Raw genomic sequence first — 18,840 nt, 5'->3', positions numbered from 1 at the left:
TTTAAAAGGGAGAATCTTCCCTTGCTCTGTCTCTCAGTCCGCTTTATCATTCTCATCTCTCTCTCGCTCACATCTTTCTCTTGCCCTCACTATCTTCTCATCATATTTCCATATTTCCAGTACCCTGAGCTCTTGGTGGCCTCCTACAACAACAATGAAGACGCTCCTCATGAGCCAGACGGTGTGGCTTTGGTGTGGAATATGAAATTCAAGAAGACCACACCAGAGTACATCTACCACTGCCAGGTGAAAACCCTCAACACAGCACGACTTTACACTCTTACCCTCCAAATATCACGTCACACACAATATTAAAGGAGTGTAACTTGTGCAGGAACGTGTTAAAGGGATAGTTCACCCACAAATGAAAAGTCTGTGATGATTTACTCACCGTCATGTCGTTCCAAATCAGTATGACTTTCTTTCTTCTGCAGAACTGATTTCAAAATAAGATATTTGGGAGAATGTTGGTAACCAAACAGTTTAACTTCCATTACATAAAAAAAGTTCTTAAGTTAAAATATCTTGTTTATGTTCCACAGAACAAAATCCTAAAGGTTTGGGAACATGATGGTGAAACATTTTTAGGTGAACTATGCCTAAGTTTAGTCCGAAAAACAAAACAGCATACTATTACCATACCATTTGTACTGTTTTTTAGCATTGCTCAGCACAAAAATTGTTAGATAATTGTCAGGTTATGCTTTAATGAGCGTTGGAGAATAAACAGAAGGTCTTTATTTCACAATCTAATTAATAACACACAGGATAATCACTGAGAAACACAGCCACATAGACGCAAACGATACTGGACAAAGAACTGAATGAGCTGAAGGCTTATATATACACAAGGGAGTAATCAAGGGAAAACAGAACAGGTGCGGTACTAACTAGCACAAGGAACACAGACAAACCAGGGCCATTCTCCCCTACTCTATAGCAGGCGAAAAAGAATATGTGACAAAAGAAGTTCGCCTGACAAGCCAGACCCACATCAAGATGTTGGGTCTGGGAACACACCATTGGCAGGGCTCAATCCGAGGGGCGAGATAAGTTGATAGAATCAACTTTTGCCCTATTCGGTTGGCAAAACTCCGAACACATCTTCCTTTTTTAAGAATGACTTCAGTGCTGTTCTTTGTTAGCAGGGAAGTAGCAGGGATTTCACGCAGAACCGTCACAACTCTGCCGTCATTATGTTAACCCCGCCCACCGTCTCTTTACACGATGTGATTGGCCTGACTAGAGTTTAGTTTTTCAAGTTCGCAAGCCAACGGAGAGTTGCTAGACAACCCTGGCTGCAAATTACATTTCCTGCCGCTAGGGTGCGTCTAGATTTCTAGGCTAAAAAGAAGCATGTCTAGTGGGTTAAACCACTGAACTGATACGCAGAAGGTTGCTGGTTCGATCCCAGCAATCGCCACCACCAGTGTGTCCTTGAGCAAGGCACTTTACTCCATGTTGCTCCAGGGGGATTGTCCCTGTAATTAGTGCAGTACTGTATAGGTCGCTTTGGATAAAAGCGTCTGCCAAATCCATGAGTGTAAATATACACTCACCTAAAGGATTATTAGGAACACCATACTAATACTGTGTTTAAACCCCTTTCGCCTTCAGAACTGCCTTAATTCTACGTGGCATTGATTCAACAAGGTGCTGAAAGCATTCTTTAGAAATCTTGGCCCATATTGATAGGATAGCATCTTGCAGTTGATGGAGATTGGTGGGATGCACATCCAGGGCACGAAGCTCCTGTTGCACCACATCCCAAAGATGCTCTATTGGGTTGAGATCTGGTGACTGTGGGGATCACTTTACTACAGTGAACTCATTGTCATGTTCAAGAAAACAATTTGAAATGATTCAAGCTTTGTGACATGGTGCATTATCCTGCTGGAAGTAGCCATCAGAGGATGGGGACATGGTGGTCATAAAGGGATGGACATGGTCAGAAACAATGCTCAGGTAGGCCGTGGCATTTAAACGATGCCCAATTGGCACTAAGGGGCTTAAAGTGTGCCAAGAAAACATCCCCCACACCATTACACCACCACCACCACCACCACCAGCCTGCACAGTGGTAACAAGGCATGATGGATCCATGTTCTCATTCTGTTTACGCCAAATTCTGACTCTACCATCTGAATCGAGACTCATCAGACCAGGCAACATTTTTCCAGTCTTCAACTGTCCAATTTTGGTGAGCTCGTGCAAATTGTAGCCTCTTTTTCCTATGTGTAGTTGGAGATGAGTGGTACCCGGTGGGGTCTTCTGCTGTTGTAGCCCATCCGCCTCAAGGTTGTGCGTGTTGTGGCTTCACAAATGCTTTGCTGCATACCTCGGTTGTAACGAGTGGTTATTTCAGTCAAAGTTGCTCTTCTATCAGCTTGAATCAGTCGGCCCATTCTCCTCTGACCTCTAGCATCAACAAGGCATTTTCTTTGTAAACCCTAGAAATGGTTGTGCGTGAAAATCCCAGTAACTGAGTAGATTGTGAAATACTCAGACCGGCCCGTCTGGCACCAACAACCATGCCATGCTCAAAATTGCTTAAATCACCTTTCTTTCCCATTCTGACATTCAGTTTGGAGTTCAGGAGATTGTCTTGACCAGGACCACACCCCTAAATGAATTGAAGCAACTGCCATGTGATTGGTTGATTAGATAATTGCATTAATGAGAAATTGAACAGGTGTTCCTAATAATCCTTTGGGTGAGTGTAAATGCATATAGTGTTGGGAAGGTTACTTTGGAAATGTAATAGGTTACAGATTACAAGTTACCCTACTTAAGATGTAATTAGTAACTATTTCAATTACTTTATTAAAGTAATGTTACTGATTACTTTTTGATTACTTTTCTAAAATTCTAACGAATGTATTCAACTGTTAATCATTTTCAAAACGATCAAAATATCATCGCTTTACTAAACGGCCTTTAAATGGCAGGAGACATCATGCACACCAAAAACAGAAAAAACAACAAATTAACATTATTCATATCCTAGCTTTTACAGAACATATTCAGATCTAACCCTCTTTGTAATCATTAACATTTTTATAAGTAACTGTAATTTAATTACTAATTTTTACAGTTACTTTTATTGGCTACACTTTATTTTAAGGTGTCATTATTATTACAGTGTAATTATATATTTAAGTACTGAGTAATATTAATTAACTACATGGGATAAGGGTTTGGTTAAGGGCTAGTTGCATGTAATTATGCATAATTTATTGTTATTACTATGGCAAGTACATGTAACAAGGACACTGTAAAAAAAAAGTGTTACGCTTTCATTTTGTATATAAATTACAAAACGCTGTTACATGTAACTATACTCCACTGATTGCACACTGCTTAAAAAATATTGTAGGGAGCATGTGGTGCATACTGTGCAGTAAGCAGCTCACTAGTATAGTATTCTAAGCACTTCACAATATATTTATACCAAAACGACCTAATTGGAAAGCCATGATAAAGGAAGTGGTAGCTTCAATAAAAGGGAGGTCTAATGGAGCGTACCACTTCAGATGACGACATGGATTTAAATGAGTGTAAGGTGATATTTAATTAAAGGTGCATGCTGGCCTTGGAGTACCGCAGCGGAACAGAGCACCTTATTACGGTGTGTGTCCGCTTGGGTCAGGCCAAAAAAATCCTGAGGTTTGTGTGTAAAACATATCTGGTGTCGGTTTTGACGCTAATTATAAAAGACTCTGGGTTGGGAGTCTTTTCAGGGAGACGACCAAGTAAGCAAGTCTGGGAGGCGACAGCCTGGTGCGAGGGAGAGATATTAGAGAGACATTTCTGTAATAAAAAGATGTGGCTTACCACTTCCTAATCCTACCAGCCGCATATGTTTGCCCACCCACATGGACTGCTCGTGCATGTGCTGCTTTTCCAATGCCCAGCACCTCTCGCATGCACACAGACGGATGCTCGTTTACTCACACAGTTACAGCCGAAGCATGACATGCCATATTCACACGTTCAATTTTCATAAACAGCAGTCTTTTCATATTTCATATATTCAAAAAATTGCCATTTTCGTGTTTTTTTGTTTTTCTCATTGACTTTATAATTGAAAACTACGTTGGGTAAGTTACTCTAAATAAATAATTCATTATTAGCAACTAATTACATTTTCAACAGTGTCATAAGATTACTGTACTAAGTACTCTTTATAAAAAAGTATTTGATTACTTACTACTAATTACTTTCTAAATCCCATATCATAAAAAAATTCGGGAAGTGATCTTTTTTTTTATGTTAAATCCACTATTGTTTTATGTAGAATTGTTCTATGGAGTATTTAATGCAATTACATTACAGCAAAATTACGAGTAATCCCTAACTTTTTCCAGGGAAAAGATGGGACGTATATAAAGTATATATCAAAATACGAGACGAATAACACACAATGGCATTTCACAGCTTTCCTTCAGTGTGGCTTGAGGTTCGAGCATCCCTTTTTCATCACGAGGAGAGAAATGGAGAGAGAAGCACAGGATCTCCAAACATTTTGCCGTTGGCTGAGGATGAAAGAGGTTGGGCCAATTTGCCGAGATATTGTTTTTCGCTCTGGGCTCTGTTCTAAACGGCGGTGCTCCCCTCTCACTAGACCGGGAATCTGATGGCTCTTAATGTGCGAGCATGTTCTGCCGCTTAACCTCTCCAAACCACACTGATCTTATTCCCTCTGAGGTACACGCATGCAAGAGCCATATACTCATCCCCCACACGCTCCTCTCCTCTCTTCTTCTCCCCTCCTATTCTCCCTTTGCGGCTTCCCTCACTTTTGGCAGGCCGTACGGCGGAGTTCAGCAGTTTTGCAGTCGTTTTTCCAGATTTACCCACAGCCGCAACTTTCATGTGCTGGATACTTCAGAAACCCCCCCTCCAGCACCGCTGTCTCCCACTTTTCCCTCAGTTTCTCTTTTTTCTGTTCCAACTTTACCTCTTTTTGCCACATCTCTCCCTCCATCGTTCTCTCCTTATACTTCTTCTCACACTTCTAGCTCTGTTCAAAAACCTAGTGGGCTGCCTCGCGTCCTTCTTAGGCAGCATCCTAATCATCATGGATTCTCATAAGGGAACATAATACATAGGCAGGACCACCATCACATACATGGGAGGCCATTGAATTTGGTTACACTTTATTTCGATGTTCCATTTTAGACACTTTACTAACTATGGCAACTAAATCTCATTAGAGACACATTCTTATAAAAATAAAGTGTTCGCAGATATTAATCAGACCGTCTACTAATACTCTAATGACTGCAAGTTGACATGTAGTTAAAAAGTTACTTATAGTTAGTAGAATATCTAAAGTGGACCATCAAAATAAAGTGTTACCTTGTTCAATGGAGTTTGCCTTAGCAAACAAAGTGATTATTTAATGTGCATAAAAATGCAGATATTAGTTAAAATACTGTGGATGTTTTATTTTCAGAATCACTTTTTCTATTTGCATTGAATTATTTTATCAGTATTTATATCTATTGAATAATATATGTGTATTTTTAATTAAACATTTCTCCTGCTTTCTCTACCAATTTGGATACATATTTTTGACTGCGCTCATCACATTGCATTCTGGGATTGCCTGCTCCACAATGGACACATACAATACAGTCTTTGAATGTGGATTGAATGGGGTATCTTAGTAGGTTGCATAATTGAGTTGCATATACACTACCGTTTAAAAGTTTAAAAAGTAAGATGTTTCTGTTTTTGAAAGAAGTTCCTTACCAAAATACCATTTATTTGATTTAATAATATATTTTGAAATATAAAAGTAAAAAAAAAAAAAAAAAATCCTGTAATATTTTTGTGGAAACCGTAATAATTTTTTAAAAATTAATCATGATTAATCGCATCCAAAATAAAAGTTTTTACATAATATATGTGTGTGTACTGTGTATAATTATTAAGTATATATATATATATATATATATATATATATATATATATATACACACACACATGCATGTATATATTTAAGAAATTATATATTTATTTGCATGTACTGTATATATAATTTAGCTTATATATTTTTTTTTAAATAAAAATATAACACTTTTTTTTATATATATACATGCATGTGTGTGTGTGTGTATTTATTTATACATAATAATTATACACAGTACACGTACATATATTATGTAAACACAAACAATTAATCACGATTATTTTTTCCCCAGCACTCATTTTTTCAGAATTCATTGATAAATTTTATTATTTAAAATAAAATATTTTGTTATATTGTAAACGTCTTTACTGTCACTGATCGATATAATGCATCCTTGCTGAATAAAAATCATTCTTACCCAAACTTTTGAATGGTAATGTACTTTTTAAAACTTTTGGAAAATGGAAAACACGTTTGGAAAATGTTTAAAAATGCTGCCTAAGACAGAACACTAGGTTTCGAAACACAGCGTCTGTCTCTCTTCTGTTTGTCTTTATCCTCTCCTCCTTCATTTCAATTTCTCTGGCTTTGCATGGCTACAGAAGGCCACTCCTGTTCAGACAGTTGTGGAATATTTCTGAGTTGGTTTTGGTTTGTTTTGGGCTCTGTGTGGCGTGATCTTGGCTCCCTGCTCTCTGCTGTTCTTTCGGGCCCATCATCACAGCAGGCCAGGCTCGCCAGTAACATCACATGACCTTCTAAAGTGGGCTGCCTCTGGCCACATCAAGGGCGCACCCCAAAAAACTGCTCACCGATACTGTCAGCCCTCATCTGCATCGCCTGTATTTTATTGATATCATTTATATATATTTTACCCAGGATGACTCTGTGTGAACCCCTGCTGGATGCCTGAGGCTCACTGGCACAGAGGAAGAAGTGTTTGCAGGAGCTTGGAGAGATGCCCGCTCTGCATAATGCTGCTGGATGGAGTTGCGTGTGCTCATAAAGCTGAGTGTAGAAAGGCTTCAAAACCACTCACAGCTTTTGAGACAGGAAGAGCAGAGACCTCCAGTCCGCTATGGTTTTACTGCCTACTCTTATGTGCATATAAGCATTACTGTAGATGGGTATGGGTCATGATGGTTGACTAGTTTATTTGTGTTTTTTTTGGTGCTTTTATGAGTAGTGGTTTAATTAGAATACCGTACTTCAGCTGTAACAGTTTGCATGGTAAAACCTGCACAGAAAAATCTCTTTTAAAGAGGACCTATTATGCCCTTTTTCAAAGCCTCGATTTAGTTTTTTGGGGGTCTGCTAGAACAGGTTTTCACGCTGAAATGTTAAAAAACATTATTTTTACATTGTTGCAGCTCCTCTCTTCCCAGTCTGTCAGTAACGCTCTGTCTCTATGAAGCTCCTCCTTCTGAAAAGAACAATGTGCTCTGATTGGTCGGCTGGACCAGTGTGTTGTGATTGGTCAAAATCTTCGAGCGTGTTTCGGAAATGTCACGCCCCTTTTTTTGCTTATTCCTTTGGCGGGAATTATTTAAATAAGGGATATTGTGGCATGTTCGTTCCTGGAAGAAAACTCAAGACTACAATCGATATAAAAAAAAAAAATAATAATCCAGCTGATGAACGATAAAACAGCCAATCAGAATCCATCCTGCTTTAAAGAGCTCGAGCATTTAAAGCGGCAGATGACATAACTGGAGTGTGCAATTAGAATACAGAACAATAACATACGCTGGCGTGGACGCTAACATAGATATCATTATAGTTATCGTCCTTGATGTGAACAGGCTGTTATTAAGCGTCTCACGCTCATTTTGAATTTAAAAGTTGTGACAAAATAGTCCCATCTAGTGCTATTTCCAAACGCTATTTGCCAAAAGTCAGAGTTAGCCTGCAGATTTTGCTCGGTCGGATTTGAATGATTTCATAGAAAATCACATGCTTTATGATGGGCACAGACTCTGATTTGTTTAAAGCTTCATTCAGTATATACAATTCTATACAGTATATGTATCAGAAAAGTTTTATATTTTGAGTAGGGCTGTCAAAAGATGAATCGTGATGAATCGCATCCAAAATAAAAGTTTGTGTTTACATAATATATGTGTGTGTACTCTGTTAATTATTATTTATATATAAATACACACACAAGCATGTATATATTTAAGATTTTTTTTTTATATATATAAAACATTTATATTTATATATATATATATATATTATAGATTATATAGATGTATATACAGTATATACATGCAAATATTTCTTAGATATATACATGAATGCGTGTGTATTTATATATAAATAATAATTAACAGAGTACACACACATATATTATGTAAACACAAACTTTTATCTTGGATGCGATTAATCGCGATTAATCTTTTGACAGCCCTAATTTTGAGCTGATTTTAGAACGCATTGTTTTCATTTGTCATGCATCTCCTAGTAAATAGCCGCATGTTACTGTGAGAGTTTGTGTTCGGAACAAAGTCAGTGTTGGGGAAAGTTACTTTGAAAAGTAATGCATTACAATATTGTGTTACTCCCTTAAAGGGTTAGTTCACCCAAAAATGAAAATTCTGTCATTAATTACTCACCCTCATGTCGTTGGACACCCGTAAGTCCTCCGTTCATATTCGGAACACAAATGAAGATATTTTAGTTGAAAGCTGATGGCTGAGAAAGGCTTCAGATAGGCCTCCATTGGTATTCAGTACATTAATACTCCCAAGACCGATAAAAGGCACTTAAAACGTTGTTACAAAGTCCATCTCACCACAGTAGCTCTACAATAATTTTACGATGCGACGACAATAATTTTTGTGCGCAAAAAAAAAATCAAAATAACACCTTTATCCAGCTTGTTCTTGTCTTCCGTGTGTGCCTCCACGACGCATGCGCGAGAATATGACGTAGCGCCAGCGTTCGGGAATCCATGAAATGCACACTTAAGCCCCATTTTGAGAACTACGCCGAGACCTAAAGCACGATCAATGTAGAATCCAACAGCTTAGAGACGCGCATCTTCCTCTGCTTGTAAACAAATCCCTTCTGGGTCGTGTGTCCGAACGCCGGATCTGCGTCATATTCTCACGCATGCGTCGTGGAGGCACACACGGAAGACAATAACAAGCTGGATAAAGGTGTTATTTTGATTTTTTTTTTGCGCACAAAAACTATTGTCGTCGCATCGTAAAATTATTGTATAGCCACTGTGGTGAGATGGACTTTGTAACGACGTTTTAAGTGCCTTTTATGGGTCTTGGGAGTATAAGTGTCCTGAATGCCAATGGAGGCCTATCTGAAGCCTTTCTCAGCCATCAGCTTTCAACTAAAATATCTTCATTTGTGTTCCGAATATGAACGGAGGACTTACGGGTGTCGAACGACATGAGGGTGAGTAATTAATGACAGAATTTTCATTTTTGGGTGAACTAACCCTTTAAAAAGTAACTGTGTTGCTTAAGTACTTTTCAAGAAAAGTAATGCGTTACGTTACTTTTGCGTTACTTTTTCTCACCTGGGCTGGGCTTGTTTGTTTTTTTTTATAACAAAAAAGTTCTATTTTTGTGAAAATGTAAAGACCCTTTCACACCAAAATTGAAATAATAAGCCTCAGGCTGAGGTAAAAATGCTAATTCATGCCTGTACAGTAGAGGGTGCAGTTCAAACTAACCTTTCAGCTGTGCTTCCATTCTGGATAATGGAAAAATAGGACGCAGGAGAAAAAACGTTTTCTTTTTACTTCACCAATAAAAACAAAAAAACTAAAATAATTTTTGCTCATAGTTTAACTGAATCATCGAAGGTTAGCAGCAAGACATTGGTCAATAAAGATTTTGCATTTGACTGATTTTATTCTTTTTTTTAGGAGTACTACAGAATCTTTATTGTGCAAGTGACGTGAATAAATGCTCACATTTAGTCTAGAACTACAATAACCATCATGTTTACACACAATGGGCCTCATTCATGAAACACGAGCAGAACAAATTACGAAAATCGTTCGTAAAGCCGCTCTGATGTAAATGTTCGTATTTTCAAAATGTTAGTTGGTATGAAAGAAATGTACACCTGCTCCCTACCTTGTGTAAATGGTGCGTAAATCATTTAAATGTTCTATGTTCTAATTTAGGCAAACTGACGACATTGCATTTGGATGCACTATGTACCATAACAATATTTCAAGAGTTGATTTGCCCCATCTTTTTTTTTTTTTTTTTTTTTACTGTTCAACGTTGGGTAATAGGCAGCGCTCGTCACTGTCACTTTTTACCCGGCCGTCCAATCACAGTGGAGGAAGGGTGGGATAAAAACTACACAGACCAATCATCCCACTTGTACACCGACTGAACAACAATAATGGAGAAGTTAATACTGCTTTTTACTGCATTTTTTATATTCAGTAATATTCTTCAAAATGAGTCACTAGTAACACATTTCTGCCATGGATATTCTGTATCATTCATAGAAATCAAAGTATCTCAGATGGAAAAACGCTGCCCTTGCAAAGGGCCGTTTTCAGAAGAGCACCATGCGTTTTTTAGCTGGCTTAAAATGCTTTGATGGACGCATGATAATTTAATATTTATTGCTAGGCATATGGCCAATTAGTCTCTTTAGCATTTATGCAATATACTGGAGCCAAACCTGAGAAAGAAGTCCAGTAGATTCCATAGGCGTACCTGGACACGTCATTTGCAGTTGTAACTCATGGGTGGGGATTATGCTAATTATGAATGAGCGTGCACGCGCGTCCTATTTGTGAATGTTTGGAATTCATTAATATACACACGTTTAACTACCGAATCCGTGGTATATGAAACACATACGAAGTATGCGTGCTTTACTTTTTTGAAAAAGTAACAGATATTTTGTTGTAAATTTTAAAAGTAATGTGTTACTTTACTAGTTACTTGAAAAAGTAATCTGATTACGTAACTCAAGTTACTTGTAATGCGTTACCCCCAACACTGGTAGTGTGTGTTATTCAGTCATTTAGAGTATGATGCCTATTTTTTCTGTAACCCTTTATAAAGTCGGCAGGTGTGTGAGGCCTACTGTTTTAAAATCTGTTGTCGTGTCTGACTGAGGACTAATTATACTGTAACCAACCAGTTGACTAGTCGTTTAAGCAATCCACTAACTAAACGTAGTAGCACTAACTGTAGGCCAACAATTATTTAGGAATTAAAAGGATAGTTCACCCAAAAATGTCAATTCTGTCATCATTTACTCACCCTCAAGTTGTTCCAAACCTGTATGAGTTTCTTTGTTCTGTTGAACATAAAATAAGATATTTTAAAGAAGGTCAGTAACCAGACTGTTGACAGTATAGCCATTGACTTCTATAGTATTTTTTCCTATTGTGTAGGTCAACTGTCTGGTTACAGACTTTTTTTTAAATATATATATATATCTTCTTTTGTGTTCAACAGAAGAAATAAACTCCTACAGGTCTGGAACAACATGAGGGCGAGTATGACAACACTTTCATTTGTAAGTGAATGCAGTCTAAAGCTGAATGAAGTTTGGGGAGCAAGCTGAATTTGAGAGACTAAATTGAAAAGTTGATGTTTTAAAACTTTAGATTTATGTATTTTGAGGAGGAACAAATCCCCTTTTATAAGCGCACTACCAAAACAAACGAAATTGAGTATAAAATTGCATTTTATACATTTTTGACTAGGCTAAGAATACCGTTCATTCATATTGAGTGGGAAACGACCGTTCTTTCCTCTTGTCCTAAGGTAAAAGAGAGAGAGGGATCGAACTACTCGCATTCACTGGCTTCTCCTCCATTGTTCTCTGAAACGGAGATATGGTATTACAAGGCCTGTGCCAGTAACCGCAGAGTGACAAAATCCGTGGGGTGCCGTTTTGAAAAAAAAAAAGAGGTAGGGAACGAAGGATGCTGGTGGAAGACAGAGGAGTGCATCTGGAGCTGATAAGCTTTGCTGAGAACCACATGATTGTGGTGCTTCAGGAGGAGGCGGCAGTGAATGTACTGTCTGTTACACAGTCATCTGCTCCCTGACAAATGGCTCCAACTTTTTTTTTTCCTCTTTTCCCTTTCGGCCCGCAAAAAAGGGGGCAACAAAGGAGGGAGTGTTCCTCATGCCATCTCTCCTCGCGGGGTCTTATCCCATACTGAACCATTCCCATTGATATTATTATATCCCATTGAAACCAGGAAGGTGTTGTGGGATTGTTTTCACTTGCGTTTTACTTTTCTATTTGACTTTCATCAGACCTTTGGGTTGTTAGACGTCAAGCTGAGCTCATAATGAGAACTATTCTCAATTAAACCGGTCAGTGAAATGACTGCATTGACAAAATGGTGAAATAGTGAAATTTGGAGGGGACAACAAACAGGAAACTTTCTATATTGACTGCACACTCACAAAAATACCTAAAGTACAATGGTGCTACCATATTGGTACGAAGTATATTGTGGCACATGAAACGATTCTTCTTTCACTCAATCATTCTGCAACAATACTTTTTGTTCAGTGCAAAATAGACAGAGTATCCCACCTGTACCTAAAACCTGAAAGTGATTTATCGCATTGCAATTCTACAACATAACTGAAAAGATCACAGCCAACCATTGTGTTGGGACAAAGTGAGCTCATTCCAGTAGCAAAAGCTTGCATGTGGAGCTCAGTGATCGAGTAGTGGTGTTTGTGGTTTCCAGTAAAACTGAGGAGGTCGTTTCTGGATCCATGCGTTGAAGATGGACAGATCTTAACTTACGCTCTCCATATGGTGTGAATATACAGCCTTTTCATCCATTTTTCCTCTCAGCGTCTTGCGCCTTTGCCATGTTTAGATTATGACTTTCAAGAGAGTTCAAATACTTGTCATATTTCTCTGCGCTTCGTTATGGAGCGAAAGGTCTCTCTGGATTTATGTGGTTACGGTAATGAGGGAAGGATACATCTGATGTTTTATAAACTGAGATTGCCCTATGACATGTTATTCATCATTAAAGGCCCGTTCACATCGTGTCAGCGTTGTCCAATGCACTGAACTTTATGGAGTGAAGCGACGACTGGAGCGTTACCTTATAGCCAGATACTCCATAGCTCACATTTCAAACTATTTTGTGTTTGACCTCTTTAACCTTTTTTTCGAAAGGGCCAACTTTGGACTTGCAGAATGTAAGTTTGTGATTTTTCACACTGGATTTGGCCATCAAGAAACTGTCATACATTATGAATGTCTCTATTTTTTGCCTTAATCTCCATTTATATAATTTATATTAAAGGATTAGTTCACTTTTAAATAAACTTTTGCTGATAATTTACTCACCCCCATGTCATCCAAGATGTCCATGTCTTTCTTTCTGCAGTCGAAATGAAATTAAGGTGTTGGATGAAAACAGTCCAGGGTTTTTCTCCATATAATGGACTTCAGTGGGACCCAAACGGTTCAAGGTCCAAATGACCGTTTCAGTGCAGCTTCAAAGGGCTTTAAACGATACCAGACGATGAATAAGGGTCTTATCTAGCGAAACGATCCGTTTCTGCGAGAAACCGAGCAGTATTTATGCTATTATTTTTCCTCTTAACAGAGGAACACGATCGTCTCTGAGCTCCGCCATTACTTCCGGAGAGTGAGGTCAAATTTGATCGTGGTCATAGACATATGACATGTATGTATACGTAGATACCTCATTAGCAACTGCACGGATCAGTAGAATGAGGCATCTACTATCGATATATCTATAACCACAATCAAATTTGACCTCACTCTCCGGAAGTAATGGCGGAGCTCAGAGACGATCGTGTTCCTCTGTTAAGAGGTCAAATAATAGCATAAATACTGCTCGGTTTCTCGCAGAAACTGATCGTTTCGCTAGATAAGACCCTTATTCATCATCTGGTATCGTTTAAAGCCCTTTGAAGCTGCACTGAAACTGTTATTTGGACCTTGAACCGTTTGGGTCCCATTGAAGTCCATTATATGGAGAAAAACCCTGGACTGTTTTCATCCAAAACCTTAATTTCTTTTCGACTGCAGAAAGAAAGACATGGACATCTTGGATGACATGGGGGTGAGTAAATTATCAGCAAAAGTTTATTTAAAAGTGAACTAATCCTTTAACCTTACTTTTTAATAATTTTTTTTATATTTTCTTATTTTACTAACATTAAGCGTTTGTTTGGTATGACTTCCAATGACATTCATTTATTAAATGGGTGATTGATTATGATTTTACTTTTTTTTACTTTAGTTTGTGCTGTAATGTTGTAATCTGCAAAGTTACGATACTCAAAGTTCAAAGCAAAGGGAGATATTTTCTTTGAAAGAAATCGCTTTTTAAGGACTACAACAAACGGCTGGTAGGGACTACAACGAGCTTCTTCACACGTTACTGACATCACAAACCCTAAAATGTACATATATTTGTAGAGTTGTTGTAAGCTAAGCTGTCGCATCAGTATTTTCACATTTACTGCAAAACAGTAACACAAATGCAATAGCACATCATAAAAGCAAGATGACAACATAAGTTATAAATGTAATTAAACTAAACTATACCTGTTATATCTTCATGCAGCATATATTCTCTGGCTCTGTGCAACGGTTCCCACATGAGCGATTTACAGATTATCATGACAGAATATGCTAATCGATGACTTGAAGATAGTTAACGCCACATCAGCTACATAAATAGACCCTTTTCACACTTTTTAACAGTCAACGTTTTTTCTATTTTCTTTTTTTAAAATGTATGTGCATTTATAGCACTAATACTTTGTATTATATTACTTTTGCATCAAATTACAAAAAACAAGTTAGCGCTGCTGTGAGGGCGTTTCTAATACAGCGTCTATGGGAATGTTTTCCCTCTTTTTGAAAGTTGTGAAATCACTATTGTGGCGTTTTTCTTTTGCTATTTGAGCAAATGGGGACACAAAAAAAATATATTTAATGTAGACTCTTATTCACCGCTATAAAAGTTAACCCAACAATGACGACTTCCGCTCTGAGAAACCCGGAAATGTGAAAAGGGTCTATTCACCAACTAACCATTCAGAAATGTTCGGTCTCATTCATGTTGTCACTTCTTAGCAAGTCTCTCCATCATTGTACAACTCCGGTTTGAACATAAAAGACTGAACAGTTTCTGACATTTTCAGTGCGTGTCTGCGTGTGAGGTAACCTGAGCTGCTAACCTGAGCTCTTGAAGCCTGAAAGGGGGCGGGGAGCAGCAACTCATTTGCATTTAAAGGGATACACACAAAAATGTCGCGCTTTTGTTTACCCTCAAAAAGTGAAAATTTTAACATGCTATAAAATTATCTGTGGGGTATTTTGAGTTAAAACTTCACATACACACTCTGGGGTCATCAGATACTTATTTTACATCTTGTAAAAAGAGCCATTATAGGACCCCTTTAAATAAAATCATGCTGGGATTAAAAAAGGTCCAGTATTGCCCTGGAGTCAGTGTATTTTTAGTTTAGTTGTATTAATATTTTGAATATTATTTTTAAATTTTTAGGTTTCATGTTAATTTTATTTTATAATTTTTTATTGATTTTAAATATTTCTATTTGGGTTAAATTTATTTTTTTATTTCAGTTTTAGTTTATTTCCAGTTATTTTCCAGTTTTTGGTCACACTTTAGATTAAGGTCCAATTCTCACTATTAACAATGACTTTTACTTCAATAAACTCCCAATTACTGCTTATTAATAGTTAGTAAGGTAGTTGTTAAGTTTATGTATTGAGTAGGATTAAGGGATGTAGAATATGATCATGCAGAATAAGGCATGTGCTTTATAAGTGCTAATAAACAGACAATATCCTAGTAATATGCATGCTAATAAACAACTAGTTAATAGTGAGAATTAGACCCTAAACTACAGCTCTGAAAAATATTAAGAGACCACTTAACATTGAGTGGTCTCTTAATTTTTTCCAGAGCTGTAAAGTGTTTAGTTAACTATAATAACCCTGTCAGGAGCAGGTCATACTGGTTTACATTTACATTTACATTTAGTCATTTAGCAGACGCTTTTATCCAAAGCGACTTACAAATGGTTGTTGTCCAAAGACTGTACAGTCTTGTAAACAATTGAACAGATACATTTACACAAATCAGATACTTCAAAGCGTATCGAATCAAAATGAATCTGTTAAGCTATAGAATTAGCAGAAAACGTACGGATAGAGACCGTCGTCAGAGGTTGCTGCAGGACACAGTGAGGGTACCACAGCAGACGAGTCTGATAGAAACAGGCCTGCGGTGTGCACAGAGGCCAGAGAAGGCCGTGATTGGCTGTTGGCTGGACTGCTCTCCTGAGCTGAAGTTTCAGGTTACGATACTTCATTAAGTCTCTGATTAATGGCTTCATAGTGGAGTTATTACCCTCTTGTTGTGGTGACCCCAGCTCATGTTCATTAGCCCAGTAATGAAGCACTGGTCTGGGGAGCGTGTCCCTGACACATGACTATAGGAGAGAGAGAGAAAGAGACTTGGTTCAGAGGTCGGCTTGTGGCTCTGATTGAAATAGCCGTGTATTTAAGCAGCAATGTTCCCCTGTCTCTGTGTTAGCATTCAGGACTGACTGATCATTAATCACTGAACTGAGATCCTTTTCCAGCGGTACTGGCAATCAGACTAATCAAGACTTGAGTGAAACTTTTCAACCTCTTAAAAGATACTAATCAATTTATTAGCTGAAATGTTGGCTTTTGATGTCCAATTGTATTATTGCAGCCGGTGTAGTTCCTTGCAAGTATCTGCTTTCTATTTTATTTCCTATGATAATACTGTAGTAAGGGGTGGGAATCATAATACATTTGAAGCTAATACATTTAAATCAGTTCTTGCAAAAGGTGACTTTTTAAAGACTATTCATTTGTTCAGTAACTATTCAGAGTCTTTTTAGAGGCGGCATAAATGCAGTCCGAATATTGGCTTTAACTATATTAAATAACAATGCTAAACAAGCAAAACCTGGTAACATTTCATTTATATGATGTGATGATGATGTTTACATTTCATTACATAATGTTTATCTTAAACTACATATGGTATAAAATGAATAACCAGTCAGTGACTACACTGATTTAAGTCTCATGAGTAGATTGTAAGCTCTATGTGTTTGATTCACTATGAAGAACCAAATAATTCACAGTAATCTTTTTTTTTTTATCAGTTGGAATACACAGGTTGTGCTGTATTTGAATTCACTAAAAAGAATCGACTCGGAAGAGTCTTTCGTTCGGGAATCAAACTACATTGGCAACTCTCTATATTTTGGATTCACCCAAAAGAACTTGATCATAAGAGTAATTCGTTCATGAATCGTTTGGATTATCCTGGGTGTGCTGTATGGGTTTGAATCACTATAAAGAACTGGCAAATGACTCAAAAGAGTCATTCATCTAAGAACCGGTTGGATTCGGAATACCCTGGTTGTGCTGTGTGGTTTTGATTCACTAAAAAGAATCGACTCAGAAGAGTCTTTCGTTCAGGAATCAAACTACATTGGTAACTCTCTATATTTCTGATTCACCCAAAATAACTTGATCATAATAGTAATTTGTTCATGAATCATTTGGATTATCCTGGGTGTGCTGTATGGTTTTGAATCACTATAAAGTACTGTCTCAAAAGAATAATTCGTTTGAGAACTGTTTGGATTCGGAATACCCTGGTTGTGCTGTGTGGTTTTGATTCACTAAAAAGAATCGAGTCAGAACAGTTTTTCGTTTGGGAATGAAACTACATTGGTAATTCTATATTTTGGATTCACCCAAAAGTTTATGAATCGTTTGGATTATCCAGGGTGTGCTGTATGGTTTTGAATCACTATAAAGAACTGGCTTAAAGGGTTAGTTCACCCAAAAATGAAATTTCTTCCATTAATGACTCACCCCAATGTTGTTCCACACCCGTAAGACCTCCGTTCATCCTCGGAACAAAGTTTAAGATATTTTAGATTTAGTCCGAGGGCTTTCAGTCCTTTGAATGTAAGTGTAAGCACACTTTGCTGTCCACGTCCAGAAAGGTAATGAAAACATCATCAAAGTAGTCCATATGTGACATCATTTGGTTAGTTAGACTCTTTTGAAGCTTAGACAATACATTTTGGTCCAAAAATAACAAAAACTAATACTTTATTAAGCATTGTCTTCTCTTCCGGTTTTGTTTGAATCCGCATTCACGACCCCACAGTGACGCTGCTGACGTAAGACGCTGTGATGTGTTATCTGGTGCGATAGACCAAAATGTATTGTCGACGCTTCAAAAGAGTCTAACTAACCAAATGATGTCACATATGGACTACTTTGATGATGTTTTCATTACCTTTCTGAACGTGGACAGCAAAGTGTGCATACACTTACATTCAAAGGACTGAAAGCCCTCGGACTAAATCTAAAATATCTTAAACTGTGTTCCGAGGATGAACGGAGGTCTTACGGGTGTGGAACAACATTGGGGAGAACTAACCCTTTAATAGTTTGCTATTGGTCGATCTCATGTGAGTGACAGGTTGCCCCGCCCTCACGCCACTAAACATCAGAGAAGAGAAGAGATGTCACTGCAAGACAGAGGGGAAGTTATTTTAATTAAAGATTAAATGCGAATGTAAAAAAAAAATGTATGTGCATGTATAAATGATCTATAATAAATATACAATATTCCACAAAAAAAAATTATTTTTGATTTCATGGTGACTTTAATGCAACATAACATCATTAATTCCCCGTATGTAAATGAAGGGAATTATTTCTGAATAAGAACCGGTTCTCTGTATTTGTGTAGTATTTCTCCATCAGGCCGCAGTCAATCACACAATCAGTCACATGTATTTCTAAATTTTCCAAATAATCTCCAGTCCAACCATCAAACGCTTTTGTTTTAATGCGTTTAAACTTTA

The 18,840-nt window shown here is 37.5% G+C and overlaps 1 protein-coding gene across 1 annotated transcript in view; it reads left to right on the top strand.

Moving 5' to 3' along the window:
* Nucleotides 1-18,840, top strand: part of dync1i1a (dynein cytoplasmic 1 intermediate chain 1a) — a 107,070-nt gene that overhangs the window by 50,087 nt on the left and 38,143 nt on the right. The window contains exon 9 of the mRNA XM_079828468.1: nucleotides 121-246. Coding sequence (XP_079684594.1) covers nucleotides 121-246 — 126 coding nt within the window. The remainder of the gene's footprint in view (nucleotides 1-120; nucleotides 247-18,840) is intronic.

This window comes from Gobio gobio, assembly GCF_949357685.1.
Source record: "Gobio gobio genome assembly, chromosome: 11".
NCBI lineage: Eukaryota > Metazoa > Chordata > Actinopteri > Cypriniformes > Gobionidae > Gobio > Gobio gobio.
Note: the sequence above shows the minus strand (reverse complement) of the source record. Positions and strands in the feature narration are given on the sequence as shown.